We start from the raw sequence: 15,309 nt of genomic DNA, 5'->3' as shown, positions 1-15,309 counted from the left end.
GTTCACTGAACTAAAGATACTTTGAAAAAGTAGTTCACTACATCCCAAAATGATCATATGCAAATCTGAAACATTAGACTGCAAATCACCAGAACAGATCACTATGGGGTCATATGTTAACAGAATCTATAAACGTGCCTATTAAACACACAAACTATGTTTCAAGTGAGAATTAGGCAGGTCTGATGCTGAAAACGATAGGAAGTTATTGCCTACTTTTTGCAAAAAAAGTAGTGTGTAGTTCCAGTAGTTAGCTACACCGCAGCATGACAAAAAAGTTATTAACTACTGAAAACACTACCTAGATTTGAATTTAGTTCAACTACCACCAAACTACTGGAAAAGGTAGTTAAATTACTATTCGAACTACATGTAGTTCACTACTCCCCAACTCCCATGTACTGTATGTGTGTGTGTGTGTGAATGTGTGTGAGTGTGTGTGTGACCTCATGGTGACCCCTCACCTGCGGGATGTCTCAGTGTATGGGCAGGGACAGGGCTTGCAGTCATCGGCGCGACCTCGCCTGGGGTCACCGAAGTAGCCTGGTCTGCACTTGTCACACTGAGGACCTTCAGTGTTGTGCTGGCAGCTCTGATGGAAGGAGAGGAATGTAGTTCAGTTACTACCTCTATATTATGTACACTTGTCCACAGGTCATTGAACAAATAATGTGCAGCAAATGACTGGTACTTTTGCAAACAGCTACTACAGTCAGGTTAACAATTCAGCCACTGACTGTGAGAGCCACCAACTCAATGCGTTTACTAGACATTCGCGACACATTCGCAACAGATTCAATTTACAGCTGAAAGACAGAGCTCGAATACAACTTCAAAGCTTTGTCATTCACAGCCAGGCTTTAGTATAATGATAACGTTGTGTTTTGAGGAGTCCTCACCAGACATTGTCCACTGATGGGGTCGCAGGCGCTGGCGTGTCCGTTACAGTTACATCCAGCACAGGATCCCAGGAAGTTCCCTCCAGAAACACGCTCAAAGCCAGTGGAGCACTGTTCACAGGACAGTCCTGAGTAGCCAGGGGGACACCTGGGAGGAACACACACCATGGAAGCCATTACAACTGTCCACAGAAACTATCCTACAATTCAAACACAATACAATACAATGCTATGCTAATTTATTTACCATATACCTACAGTTGCAGGCACTAAAAGGTTCTAAGCACTCCTCCTCTTTTTTTGTCACGGTTTAAGTCACTTTTTAGTGTCCGTGACTCTATGGAGCGATAACAAACAACATCTAATTCAAATCTTAACCTCGGCTGAAGTCAGTCTATGGGATCTCACCTGCACTCCTCCACATCTTTGGCATTGTCATGGACGTTGTACTCCACAGTGGTGGTGTCCATGACGATGTCGCTGAGCGCCACGCTCACCATGTGGTTGTCGTAGACGGTGCGGATGCTAATGCTCTCCAGGCTGGCCAGCGTCATCATCAGGTCCTCACGGGACACCTGGCGACCCGACGAGTGCTGCCAGTTGTCCTACAAGAACACACACAAACCATCGGAGGTCAGACAGTGATCATGATCACACATGGCCCAGAAGGCTACATTTAAAACAATGGTCATTAACTGCACATGGAAGGCTTAGACAGCAACATGTCAGCCAGTATAGGATCATAGATAAGATGTAGACAAATTATCCTAAACCACTGATCCTATACTGCTGGGATCATCAATTAGATTCAGCAGATTTTTTTCTACAAATAATTTGTCAACTGCAATTTGACCGCAAGAAAGCCCTAATAGATCATATTTGACTAAAACATAATAATTTCAAACCTTGCTTACATTCGTATATGATCACATACTGTATATCTCTATTATGTGTGGGAATACCTTGGAACAGATTTCCAAAATTCAAATCACTTGCAGCTGATTTGCTGGTATTTATACAGTCTTTTATATCTAACAATAAAAAACAAACGTGTGTTTGGGGGAGGATACAAATAAAAACACCCTTGGGCTAAATTTGGCCCGTGGGCCGCCAGTTGGGGAACCCTGCTATACTGTACAAATAAGGACTAGAGACAGTTACATTGTTTTGTTCATAAAGAGCTTGACAAAGTGTATATGAATCAAACTAAGCTAAAAGTGGGGTGGTTGTTGGCAGATGGACCCACCTCAGTAAACTTTATCTCCTTCTGGTTGACCTCTCTGGAGGGGGTGGGGTTGCCCCTGCGGTAGACCAGTCTCTGACCGTTCCCGGTCAGGACCACGTCTGGTTTCTCCTCAGGCTCAGTCTCACCACGGGCCAGCGTGTAACGCACCTTGTACTTCAGGGACCCTCCATAGGAGTCAATCTAAATAAACAGACATACCGCCGCTGTATTCATTTTATAGTTATATAAGCCAGACAAAGCTCTGACGAAGGCTGTGACGCTGAAACATAAGCCTTTAATAAGAGTAACACAAGCAGTGTGGGGGAGCGTCTTCCTTTGAATATAACTTAAACATTTCTGACACACTTTCTGTGTGCTGACACTTTCAGATGAGCATTTCATTTATAATTCATATAGTAGTTATCTTGCTGTTGTAAGATCATTTCAACATGATGTCAAGGTGAGTCATTGGAGAGACAAGGGTTGTGTTCTCCTGCTCAGAGGTTACTGATGCATGCCAAACCTTACCAACGCCTGGATAGGTATTTTGCATATCAGCTAACCACATCCTATGGTATAGCAGTATGGTGCCTGACGTGGCATGCAACCATTGGTTGATGCATGTAATGTCTGAACAGGGGAACACGGCCAAAGTAGTGCAAAGCAGGAATTGATGTAGTGATGATGCCGCACCTTGTTTCCCAGGAACTGGCGTGGCAGCGTCCAAAATGAATCCAGGATGAGGAAGCGCCGTGATAGGTCGACTAGCTGGAACTCCTCTTCCTCTGGGTTGATGAGAAGCTGAGTGGAGGAGAGAGGAGGGGTGCCCGGCCGAGAGGGGTAAGTCACGTTCACTCCTGGAGTTAGGGAGGGAGGCAGGGAAAATGAAATAAGAGAGAGTTTTCTCGTACCAGTTATGACATTCATGCTTTGCATGTATAAACAAAAGTTGTCATGCTTAAAACCTCTTATATGTAAAGTCCCCATATTTGGGGACCCTATTAGATTTGTTTTATTCAATTCAGTCTGGTATGAGAACGGTAGCCTGCAAAAGCAGGGTGTCTGCGGAAAGCTTGGTTTTCTTGGTTATTGATCAGCGCCTTAAAATCTTTGGTGTGACTTACTATCATATATGGGCATACGAATGTATAAGGGCAGGCCGAAGCGATGACCTCATTTCAAGACGCCTGCTACCTACATTCCGGTTAGCGTTGTGAAGCATAAACTAAATAAACACAGAATACGTCTATACACACTGAAAGCCGGGATGTCTTATTTGTCTGCCTGTGACCTACCGTTATTGATCTCCAGCCCAGAGAGTCAAAATGTTTATTTTACACGTTTTCACCAAACAGCAAACATCTTACAAGGTAAGCTTCCATTTGATCTTTGTTTGAACTATAGCTACATGGGGGGTATGAAATTAATCCTTAGGTTGATAGGAATCAAATGTTATCTGATGATGTGTGACTTAATGGCAACATTGGATGTCCACCGAGTGACTATATCTTGGAGCATGAAAAATATGATGTTGCCTGCTTACGAGCCGAAGGCATCCATTACACAGGCGATTGGCTACTACACCACCTTGGCAGTCTTGTAGCCAATGAGATAAGCTTTCCAGGGATATGCAGTTGACCTGGGTGAGACAAAGCAAGGCCGAGAACCTTTAATGCGTACTATTGAACACTTTTTGTATTTGGCGCATGTGACAAAGTTTGATTTGAACTATTGCTACCTGGCTTAGAGATGAGTTGCACAGAGCACGCTACATAACATTGTAAACAGATTTCATTGCTTTAATTTCCTCGCTTTAGCATAAAAGATGGCTTCTCAAGGGAGGACAAAAAAGGAAAAAACAAAGAATGTTGAACAGGAAGCTAAAAAGAAGGCAGCTATGAATAAGTATACCGACATAGAAGCTTTGAATATAATACTGGTCGGACTCAGATCAGCGGAGCGATTTGGACAACGAGGATTTCGACTCGGCTGACGAAGATTGCCTTCTAGAAGGATTGGATCCACTTTAAGATCTGTAAGTAAATTATTTTCATGACTTTAAATAGCTAATCTACTATATGTACTTCATTTTTTATAAGTTGTCTGCTTTTTATGGTTTGAATTTAGTTTACATAGGCCTATGTAACAAGTAATTTCAATGTTAGACAATAACTACTTTGGAATTATAAACTCAGCAAATAAAGAAACGTCTCTTTTTTAGGACCCTGTCTTTCAAAGCCAATTCGTAAAAATCCAAACAGATCTTCATTATAAAGGGTTTAAACACTGTTTCCCATGCTTGTTCAATGAACCATAAACAATTAATGAACATGCACCTGTGGATTGGTCGTTAAGACACTAACAGCTTACAGACGGTAGAAAAACAAGGTCACAGTTATGAAAACTTAGGACACTAAAGAGGCCTTTCTACTGACTCTGAAAAACACCAAAAGAAAGATGCCCAGGGTCCCTGCTCATCTGCGTGAACGTGACTTAGGCATGCTGCAAGGAGGCATGAGGACTGCAGATGTGGCCAGGGAAATAAATTGCAATGTCCGTACTGTGAGACAGCGCTACAGGGAGACAGGATAAACAGCTGATGGCAGAGAGGGACTGCTTTAAAGACTATCACGACATGCACATGCTACGGTGAAAGTGAAATCGAAATAGCTACACCTGGGATGTAAAACGAACATGAATGCTGTTTGTAAATAGTTCAGCTTATTTATATTTTTGCACCTTTTTTAGTGAAGGACATGTGTATAACCAAGTTTGTGTTTGATAAGACCTTTAAAAACTAAATTGTGTACATGCTGCTTTTATATTGTTTTTATTAACAGTTAATTTGTATGTGGGACCAACACATTGGATATGCCAAGGCTAAATGTTCAGGCAGTTAGGAGAGGTTGACAAAACACTTGGATATCCCTTGTATGTCCCCCGACACCACCACAATGTTTGAGAGAGGTTGGTGTTGTAGAGATTTAGTTTTATAGTGAGCAATAACTTTTAGGCACATCCAGTGTACAAAAACAGTGAAATTACCACATTCGGACACTTTGGAGAGGTTGAAAGGACACTTGAATGTACCCTGGATTATGGTTGCACATTTTGGGGAATATTCAGAGGTGGAAATGTACCGTGGGAATATATGGGAATTAATAAGAATATATGGGAATTAACGGAAATATATCCAAATTAATTAATTCATTTTAATGTTGATGTTTTTTGCATTGGATATATTTACCATATCATATGGAGACAGAAACATAAACCTTTTACCTTAAATAGACATAATTGCACATTTTAAAATCCTTCCAATAGAAAAAATAAAATAAAAATTGTTACGAATTGAACTTTAATTAAATTAGTTGACTCTTCACATGGGATGATTTCACTGAACAACAAAAGGGAATATTGAATAATCCCCAATGATCCATTGCATCTCCCAAAAACGTTTGGGAGATGTACATCTGTAACATACATCTGTAAAATTATAGTCTAGAAATCATCTGCAAGCAGAGGCTGAACATCAGACAGGATGGCATTGTCTCCCTCAATCTGTGCAATGACTACTGCTATAGGTTTCAGTAGTTTCAGGCTGCCTACCACTCTCTCCCAAAATGCATCATCCAGGAGGATCCTCTTGAAGGGGCTGTCCATATCGGCAGACTGATATGGCCATTTATATGAGAGACTCAAATCAAATCAAATTTTATTTGACTCCTTCCCCTCCATTTCCCCTCCACTTCCCCTCCATTTTACTCCTTCCCCTCCATGAGACTGTCAAACATGATGACAACACCACCCCAACAGGTGTTGCTGGGCAGCTTCAATGTGGTGCTCTTATTCTTCTCACTTTGCTTGGTGAGTTAGATTGCTGCAATAGCTTGATGACCCTTCACATACCTAACCATTTCCTTCACTCTCTTGTAGAGTGTATCCATTATTTTCAGTGCCATGATGTCCTTGAGGAGCAGATTCAATGCATGAGCAGCACAGCCAATGGGTGTGATGTGAGGGTAGGGTCCTCCACATGTGAGTGTCCTCCACTTTAGACCAAGCAGCCTTCATGTTTGCAGCATCGTCTTTCACCAGTGCAAATACCTTCTGTGGTCCAAGGTCATTGATGACTGCCTTCAGCTCATCTGCAATGTAGAGACCGGTGTGTTTGCTGTCCCTTGTGTCTGTGCTCTTGTAGAATACAGGTTGAGGGGTGGAGATGATGTAGTTAATTATTCCTTGCCCACGAACATTCGACCAGCCATCAGAGATGATTGCAATACAGTCTGCTTTCTAACACCAACACAATGTTTGAGTGAGGTTGATATGGTAGAGATTGTGCTTTTATACTGAACAAATAGCATTTAGGGATTGCAGAGATGTAATAGCAATAGAATGATCTAATTTACAGGCATATGCCACTTTGGAGAGGTTTATGGACACGTGACCACACCTGACACCACTTACTAAAACATCTGCCCATTTCTAGTTGTTAGGTCTATCAATCCCCTTTTTGTTTCTTCTGATATTGATCACATGTTATGGAAGCCATCTGATGTGTGTTTCCAGCTCTAGTCATCAATAATTCACTTATAGCTTGTCAATGAAAGATGACTTCAAAAACAAAAAAACGGTGTGTGCTTGATCTTGTGTATTCTGAACTATGTAACCCCTATCTATCTTCAGATAATTTCCTCATAATCTCCCAGATGTCCTCTCCCAGACGTTTTTGCATGTCAGAATCATGTAATTACACATGAATAGCAGTTACTTTTGGGTTTGTCTATTTAGGCGGAAATCTACATTTTGCCATTATGTTTAAGAGGTTAAAGACCTTTTTTATGTTCAGTAAAATCAATTACAAATGTCTTGACTTTTTCACAAAATGTTTAGTTAAGGAAAAATTACATCAATCATGATGTGTATGACAGGCATTAGTATTTGGTGAAGTCCAGTACCTTTGAAGTCGTCCTCTTCAGTGAAGCGCAGATTGATCTGGTTTCGATAGCGTCCAGTGTTCCCACAGTTCTTGGTGATGCCGAAGCAGAAGCAGGAGATACAACGTCCCTCCACACTGAAGTGACCGTTGGGACAGTTTCCTGGTGACGATGAGAGAGGATGACAAAACTGAACGAAAGGACAGCATGGTGCAAATAGAAGACATTAAACAGACATAGAACAGGCAAATAGATGCAGACAGACATAACATTTTAGGCATTTCATATACTCACAAAGCCATTATTTTATTATTGAAATAATTCATTATATGGTCTTTATACAGTCTTGTGGTGGCTCATTCCAGGGAAGAGTAGTACACAATACCTGATTCCCACTACAGAGCCAACACAAACCATACCCTGCTGGCTCTGATCTTTCCTTCTCACATTGTCCTTTCCAGCATGGTCCCAGCAGCTATCCTTTACAGCATGGTCCCAGCAGCTTTGATGGAACCATGCATAACAAGGCCAGATCAGCTAGGCATGGCTTAGCTTGGCCCTATAGTGTGATTCAGGCAATAGAGTACATACCTGGTTTCTGTGTGAGGCTGAGCACCCCGTCAGGGATACCAAACACAAGGCCCTTGGCGTTGATGGCCTCACAGGTGTACGCCCCCTGGTCCGCCTCCTTTACGTCACGGATGGTCAGGCTGCCACGCCCATTCTCACTGGTCATTGAGATCCTGGGAAGACCGATACACATACATTGCTTACATTACACTGATGCTTCAACCACATCAAATACCGCAGCCTGTGTTCGACTCTCCTCTAATCAAACAGTGATGATTCACTTTTCAAAGTTAACACTGGAGTGTCTAAAGAGTGTTCAGAGGACAAGGAATATTATGACTATAAATCGCTTTCCTGAACTGACATATTACTACAGGAAGTGCCATACAGCATACTCTCTGCAACTTTAGGCTTTCAGTATGGTATTTATTGTATGGTATTTGTATGGTATGACAGATAATATAGCACTTTACTGTATAAAACAGCCATTCAATGGATGTACAGTAAGCTCTCTGTTACTGACAGAAGTGTTTGAAAGATGAGTCTTCTTTGAATCACATCAAACATTTCTTGTCTGTAGATATATGACCGTGCTTAATCAGCAATGCATGAAATGCTGCATTTTGTGGGCTAACGAGATTGGATAGCGGACAAATCCTCAGTAATTTCAAAATCGTTATGGTCTGTTTCAAATCAATTATACGCAAGACTCATTTCACACAATCCCACAAATTAATCCCGGCTTTCTTTCCAGAGCTATCACTGCACAGATCAACCCTCTCTTCCATAATGGCATCAGACAGACAGAGTTTGAAGAGAAGCCACTTGTATCTCGCAACAGAGGGGTTCAGAACTCCACATGAAATACTTATATGATGCATATCAACTTTAATATCATCTTCTAGAGTCGAATGTTTGCCAACACTCACACACACATTTTCAAACACAACTTAACATCCCATCGATTCAGGCTGGGGTCATTCAGAAAGGGGACATTGGCCTAAATGTCGAACTAAGTTTGTGATAAGAGCTGTTATGGGGTGAACCAGACAAGGTTGGAAGGAGTAGGAGGACTGTACCAACTCACCTGCCACTGATGGGGATATGGCCCCAGTTGAGCCTCCAGGTGATGATGGGGGTGGGAACACCAACTGCCACACAGTTGAAAGTCACCGTCTCCCCCCGCTCCGCCTCAAAAGATTCCTCCGGGGGACTGGTCACTGTGGGAGGAGCTTAAAGGGAAAGTTATGAGAAAACAATATGAGCATCTATAAAGCCAAGTATGCATGCACTGTGTGACACATGATGGCGCACACACATTTCAAAACTGGTCCCCACTACCCAAACCCAATTTAAAAGGGCAGTGGTTTATTTGTGGACTCAATCTCTTTGGTGAGGCACAAACATGATGGAAAGTCCGGAAAAAAATGAAACTGTTTGCCATGGATGGACAATTCTGCACTGTCTCTGTCACCACAGTGTGAATGGAGTCACTTCAGTGGTCACGGTATAAAGAAACCTACGGGGTGACTACACAGGTGAGAGGGAGAGGGATGCACAGAGAAAATTGGGTTGGAGAGAGAAAGAGAAGAGCAAAGAGAAAGAGAGAGAAAAGGGGGGGGTGAGGTTTTGAGGGAGAGAGAGTGAATGAGAAAGAGGAGAGAGACAGAGCTAGAGCAAGATTGTCAGAAAGAGACAGGACAGAGAAAGACGGAAAGGGACAAAGACAGAGAGACGGTATGATGGTCAGGAACTTACTGCAGCCGTACTCATCCGAGCGGTCAGGGCAGTCAGGCTCCTCATCACACTGGTAGCTAGATGGGATGCAGGTGCGGTCACTGAGGCACACAAACTGCTCTGGGGCACACGTGTCACCTGGACCTCTGGTGGCTGGAACACAAGAAGAGATAGAAAATGACTTCATCTTCATTCATGTAAACAAAGAAACTCACAATTGAAAGTGCTTTTTAGTCTAGGACTAGAAGAACGGTCCTTTAGTGTTCAATCAATAAACGTTGGATGTGGAACTCACGGCAGTTGGTTTCGTCTGAGTTGTCCTCGCAGTCGTTGTCTCCATCACAGCGCCACAGCTTGAGAGCACAGCGGCCGTTCTTACACTTGAACTCATTGGGTTCACAGGGAGAGGGAGTGCCTGGAGCCAGACAGAGGGGCGTGATCAGAGGAGCACTTCAATCAGACACATTGATCAGGTGTGTTGACATGAAGCAGATGCAAAGCTTTGTGACTGACGATCGTGTGTGTGTGTGTGTGTGTGTGTGTGTGTGAAAGGATGATGAAAGGGAGAGATAGAAAAGGGCACACAGAAGACTATTGCCCTCCTCTCTCGCCCTCCTTCTGTGTGCCTCCCTGTGCGTATACTGCACTGTTGAAGTCTTCGTGTGTGTCCCTGATTCTCACCACATCTGAACTCGTCGCTGCCGTCAGAGCAGTCCCTCTCTCCATCACACAGGTAGTCTCTGGGGACACATTCCCCGTTCTGACAGGTGGCCTGGTCCACTTTGCAGGGCCCTAAGGGGTCAGGGGGGCCAAGGGGGCGTGTGGACTTCTTGATGGGGGTGGTGGTGGGAGGGGTGGGGGTCACTGGTCCAGGCTGAATCTTATCTGATCAGATCAAAAAGAGTTTATAAATACGGTTCATACAGCCATAACCAGAGTTGCCCTGAGATATGGCTGTAGACGCCATGGTGTTAGAAGCCATGTCAGGGCAATATCCAGATATGACGCTCTTCTTAGGATACAACAAACTTCAGACCTTTTGCCACTACTCCACACTCCACTCCAACACACCAATGCCATTTCCACTACACCACACTCCACCACACCAATGCCATTTCCACTCACCACAATCCAGCTCATCACTCATGTCATTGCAATCAGGTCTGTTGTCACACAGGTACTCCAGAAGGATACAACCCCCATCCTGACACGTGTGCTCATCCTTCATGCAGGGCAGAGGGTTGGGGACCACTGAGAGAGACGGGGGAGGGGGGTAGGGTTCAAGGGTCAGACATGCACAGGTAAAAGGCCACCACACAACACAACACAACCCTTGCTGTTCAAAAGTCTGGTTTAATACAAGGAGACCTTCCGAGGTGGAGGCTGGCGTCACTTAAAATCGGAAGATGGGCTCATTGTAATGGCTGGAATGGTATCACAGACGCCATGTGTATGATACCGTTCCATTCCAGTCATTACTATGAACCGTCCTTCTTTCTCCAGCCTCCACTGACCCTCCTGGGTCACTGCAGGTCATGCTCGGGCCTGGGGCTTCTCAAAGGTCTAACAGCTTACTGTACTGTACCGTAGGTGGGACATGGCCTTGTTCGATAGGCAATTGAGATCCTTATGAAGAAACTCTTGACGATTTACACACTACAGAAACTCAGATTTTTTTTTTTTTTTTTTTGCAAACAGACATATCTGTAACTAAACTCATGCCATGCAAAAATCTTCGCAGTCCTCTTGGGCAATCCAAAACCAAAACGTTGTCAGACATCTACTCTAGGTGCACACATGCATAACATTCCTGTGTGAACTCTCACAGATCTCCAGAGAGCTAGTCGTCATCTCCATGCTCCTCATCCAGAAATAGCTACAGAACAGTCATATCGTTTCTACAGCAGCTCTGGCAGTCTCCGTGCAGCAGGCATGGTACCACACCTGGGTTCAAATACTATTTGACGTCTTTCAAATACTTACCTGCCTGGAGTGACACATGGGCGGGGTTTTCTCTTTTGCTAGTTTTCTATTGGTGCCATTGAGCCATGCATGCTCAATCAAACCCATCTAAAGTATTTCAAATGATTTCCAATAGCATTGAACCCAGGTCGGCATGGTACAGTACAAACCTGGGACAGCCATGGGGTTCACAAGGGGCAGAGCTAGAAACCAGAGAGACAAGTTAAGGACACTACTTGGGGTTCACCTAGCCCTCCTTTTTCTTTATTTTCATATTGTATTGTTTTATTGACAGAAATAGGCCAGAATGAAGGGGAGACTTATAGAGGAGAAGTCAAAATAGTGAAGAAGAACGGTGAAAAGAGGGCACCACCTAGCCCTTTTTAGCTTGATGCCTTGGGCTGGCTAGCCTAGCTTACTTGAAAGATTGTAATGAGATATGATCAATGTCTGAATTAAATCAAGAATACTATAGCTATGAGACCAGGCCTATTTAAAAAAAAATCACTTGTACAGCATTTATAGTAGGAAGATGTCAGTTACAACTTCCTAAAATGGATGCCATACATTTGACAACTTCCTTACATGGAAGCCGTACCGTACACTGGACAGCCCTGATAATGCGGAGTAAACATTATCCCCTGTGGTTCTTACCTTCTCCCAGGTGTCTGAACTGGAAGCCCTGGACAGAGGTGATGTAGGAGGCGATGGTTCCCTCCTTCACCACTCCATACAACACGTTGCGGATCTGATTTTCGTTGTTGTTGTAGTCAGAGCCCACGTCAAGCTCTACAAACACATCCACTCCATTCTGCCTGGGCATCTTCCTAAACAGACCAGGACAGAACAGAGGGGGTTGTTAGAGACGGACGTGATGACAATAACGATTTGGGGCGGCAGGTAGCTTAGCGGTTTAGAGCATTGGGCCAGTAACCGAAAGGTTGCTGGTTCGAATCCCCATGCAGACTAGGTGAAAAATCAGTCGACATTCCTTTGAGCAAGGCACTTAACCCTAATCGCTCCTGTAAGTCGCTCTGAATAAGAGCGTCTGTTAAATGACTGATGAATTTATATTTTACAGTACAGTGCTCACGTTTGAATTTATGTTTGGCCCGGGACATATCATGATTTTCTCATGCTAAGAACATTGATTTGTTACACGCAGCTTGGAGACTGTGTTTGCTGAATCAACCAGAGGAGAGACTAAGATGAAGCCTCAGCATTAGCTCTGGGAACCAAGTCTTCAGATCTCAGACAAGGCTACTCGTCACGCGATCATGGATCCCTGAACCACCTTTGTTACACCCAGGCTTAAGTAAGTAAAGTAAGTCCCAGCAGCTGGAGGTGAACAGTGATCTTACTTGATGAGGACCACATTTACAGTCTGGATGCCTGAGATCTTGTTGTACTCTGACTCCAACTGTGGAAGAGAGAAAATAATACTTAGATGGGTACAAACGAGCATTTAAATGTTTTAACAAGTTTAAAAACGTTCCTAACAAGTGCTCTTACATACATTGATGTACAGTAGTATATTGTGCAATAAAGTATATTGACTAAAATGATCTACAGTATTTGACCTGCTGACAGACATGACTTGGCAGTGGAATGCAAGGTGTGAGAATCCTGCTCTGGCCTGTGTAAACGATACAGCCCCTGTGGGGAGGGAGGGATGGGCATACAGTGTAGAGAATCTATTTGGCTCTGAGATAGGTCTACTGTGCACTATATCTGGAATAGGCCTACCATGTACAGTACACAGTATATGGTTCTAGAATAGGCCTACCGTGTACAGTACACAGTATATGGTTTTAGAATAGGCCTACCGTGTACAGTACACAGTATATGGTTCTAGAATAGGTCTCCCATGTACAGTACATGGTTCTAGAATAGGCCTACCGTGTACAGTACACAGTATATGGTTCTAGAATAGGCCTACCGTGTACAGTACACAGTATATGGTTTTAGAATAGGCCTACCGTGTACAGTACACAGTATATGGTTCTAGAATAGGTCTCCCATGTACAGTACATGGTTCTAGAATAGGCCTACCGTGTACAGTACACAGTATATGGTTCTAGAATAGGTCTACCGTGTACAGTACACAGTATATGGTTCTAGAATGGGCCTACCATGTACAGTACACAGTATATGGTTCTAGAATAGGCCTACCGTGTACAGTACACAGTATATGGTTTTAGAATAGGCCTACCGTGTACAGTACACAGTATATGGTTCTAGAATAGGTCTCCCATGTACAGTACATGGTTCTAGAATAGGCCTACCGTGTACAGTACACAGTATATGGTTCTAGAATAGGTCTACCGTGTACAGTACACAGTATATGGTTCTAGAATAGGCCTACCATGTACAGTACACAGTATATGGTTCTAGAATAGGCCTACCGTGTACAGTACACAGTGTACGGTTCAAGAATAGGCCTACCGTGTACAGTATATGGTTCTAGAATAGGCCTACTGTGTACAGTACACAGTATACGGTTCTAGAATAGGCTACCGTGTACAGTATATGGTTCTAGAATAGGCCTACCGTGTACAGTATATGGTTCTAGAATAGGCCTACCGTGTACAGTACACAGTGTATGGTTCTAGAATAGGCCTACTGTGTACAGCATATGGTTCTAGAATAAGAATACTGTGTACAGTACACAGTATATGTTTCTAGAATAGGCTACCGTGTACAGTACACAGTATATGTTTCTAGAATAGGCTACCGTGTACAGTATATGGTTCTAGAATAGGCCTACCGTGTACAGTACACAGTATATGTTTCTAGAATAGGCCTACCGTGTACAGTACACAGTATATGTTTCTAGAATAGGCCTACCGTGTACAGTACACAGTATATGGTTCTAGAATAGGATTACCGTGTACAGTACACAGTATATGTTTCTAGAATAGGCCTACCATGTACAGTACACAGTATATGTTTCTAGAATAGGCCTACCGTGTACAGTACACAGTATATGTTTCTAGAATAGGCCTACCGTGTCCACCACCGCATCCGAAATCTCCTGGAAAGACAGTGAGTAGATGTCCTCCATGTCAGGCCTGTACACAATGGAGTCTGTGAAGTTCACCAGAGCTCTGTAGTACGCTAGAACAGAGAGACAACGGTTAGTTTAACCACATGATGACATACAGGAACCACAGCGTACATAAAGGCCAACATAATGTACACAAGGCCAAATTTGTATGGGATTTTCCTTTGGTGGTGTTGCCTTGTTCAAAAGGAATTGAGATTCATTTAGAGTTATGCTTGGCTACTGTTTGGGAACAATTTGCCTCTGGCAGGCCTTGGATCAATGTTTGGAGAAAGAAACTCGAGAAACATAACTGTGGCTAAATTCAGAGCCATGTACAAATGATGGGGTATAGTTCCATATTGTGGTCTGTAGTAAAACTAACTGCACCGCATTTACACTGGAACGAGAGGCACAGCAGGCATAAACATGCACAAGTATGCCCACACCAACACTCACACACACACACTCTCTGTCTATAACACAAAACGTGCACGTCAGACACACACTTACGTCAACACTTGTCATACAAATACACACACATCCACACGTGTGGACAATCACACACAAGTACAAGCACACTGTCAGCAAAGGTGGGGACACTCACTACCTTGCGAGCTACACTTTTACTCACAGTGAAAAGGTGACATCACAGTTGGAGTTAGATACTGAATGAGAAGGGAGCCCCCAGCCCAGCTACAGCCCCAACCCAGGCAGCAGCACTACTATAACAACGGCTGCGGTGAAAAAAGCTCCAGTGAGTGATTCTCAACATTCCCTCGCATCCATGAAGTCAAACACATCAGAGAGGCTGGGGCTCTACTGCCTATGGAGAACAGAGGCTAGCTAAGCTATCCTGACCTGGCGCTATGCGTTAAGCAGTTCATACTCAAGTAGGTCATACTATAGATACTGCACTATCCATAGTGGTGG

The 15,309-nt window shown here is 43.5% G+C and overlaps 1 protein-coding gene across 13 annotated transcripts in view; it reads right to left on the bottom strand.

The window, feature by feature from the left end:
• The window catches only part of LOC139542363 (basement membrane-specific heparan sulfate proteoglycan core protein-like), a 161,402-nt gene that overhangs the window by 75,561 nt on the left and 70,532 nt on the right, over positions 1–15,309 (bottom strand). For 11 of the 13 annotated variants that reach the window (XM_071347685.1, XM_071347689.1, XM_071347692.1 and 8 more), the window contains exons 4-19: positions 14,341–14,450; positions 12,695–12,753; positions 11,988–12,160; positions 11,504–11,536; positions 10,497–10,622; positions 10,053–10,256; positions 9,667–9,786; positions 9,393–9,524; positions 8,722–8,866; positions 7,656–7,807; positions 7,086–7,226; positions 2,818–2,981; positions 2,146–2,325; positions 1,308–1,504; positions 900–1,047; positions 465–592 (exon numbers count right to left, since the gene is read on the bottom strand). In XM_071347685.1, the coding sequence (XP_071203786.1) occupies positions 465–592; positions 900–1,047; positions 1,308–1,504; positions 2,146–2,325; positions 2,818–2,981; positions 7,086–7,226; positions 7,656–7,807; positions 8,722–8,866; positions 9,393–9,524; positions 9,667–9,786; positions 10,053–10,256; positions 10,497–10,622; positions 11,504–11,536; positions 11,988–12,160; positions 12,695–12,753; positions 14,341–14,450 (2,212 nt within the window). The remainder of the gene's footprint in view (positions 1–464; positions 593–899; positions 1,048–1,307; positions 1,505–2,145; positions 2,326–2,817; positions 2,982–7,085; positions 7,227–7,655; positions 7,808–8,721; positions 8,867–9,392; positions 9,525–9,666; positions 9,787–10,052; positions 10,257–10,496; positions 10,623–11,503; positions 11,537–11,987; positions 12,161–12,694; positions 12,754–14,340; positions 14,451–15,309) is intronic. The other 2 variants (XM_071347690.1, XM_071347697.1) reach the window with 1 other exon arrangement.

The sequence above is a fragment of the Salvelinus alpinus genome, chromosome 17 (assembly GCF_045679555.1).
Source record: "Salvelinus alpinus chromosome 17, SLU_Salpinus.1, whole genome shotgun sequence".
Taxonomy (NCBI): Eukaryota; Metazoa; Chordata; class Actinopteri; order Salmoniformes; family Salmonidae; genus Salvelinus; species Salvelinus alpinus.
The sequence above is the reverse complement of the archived record's forward strand: the minus strand, read 5'-3'. Positions and strand labels throughout refer to the sequence as shown.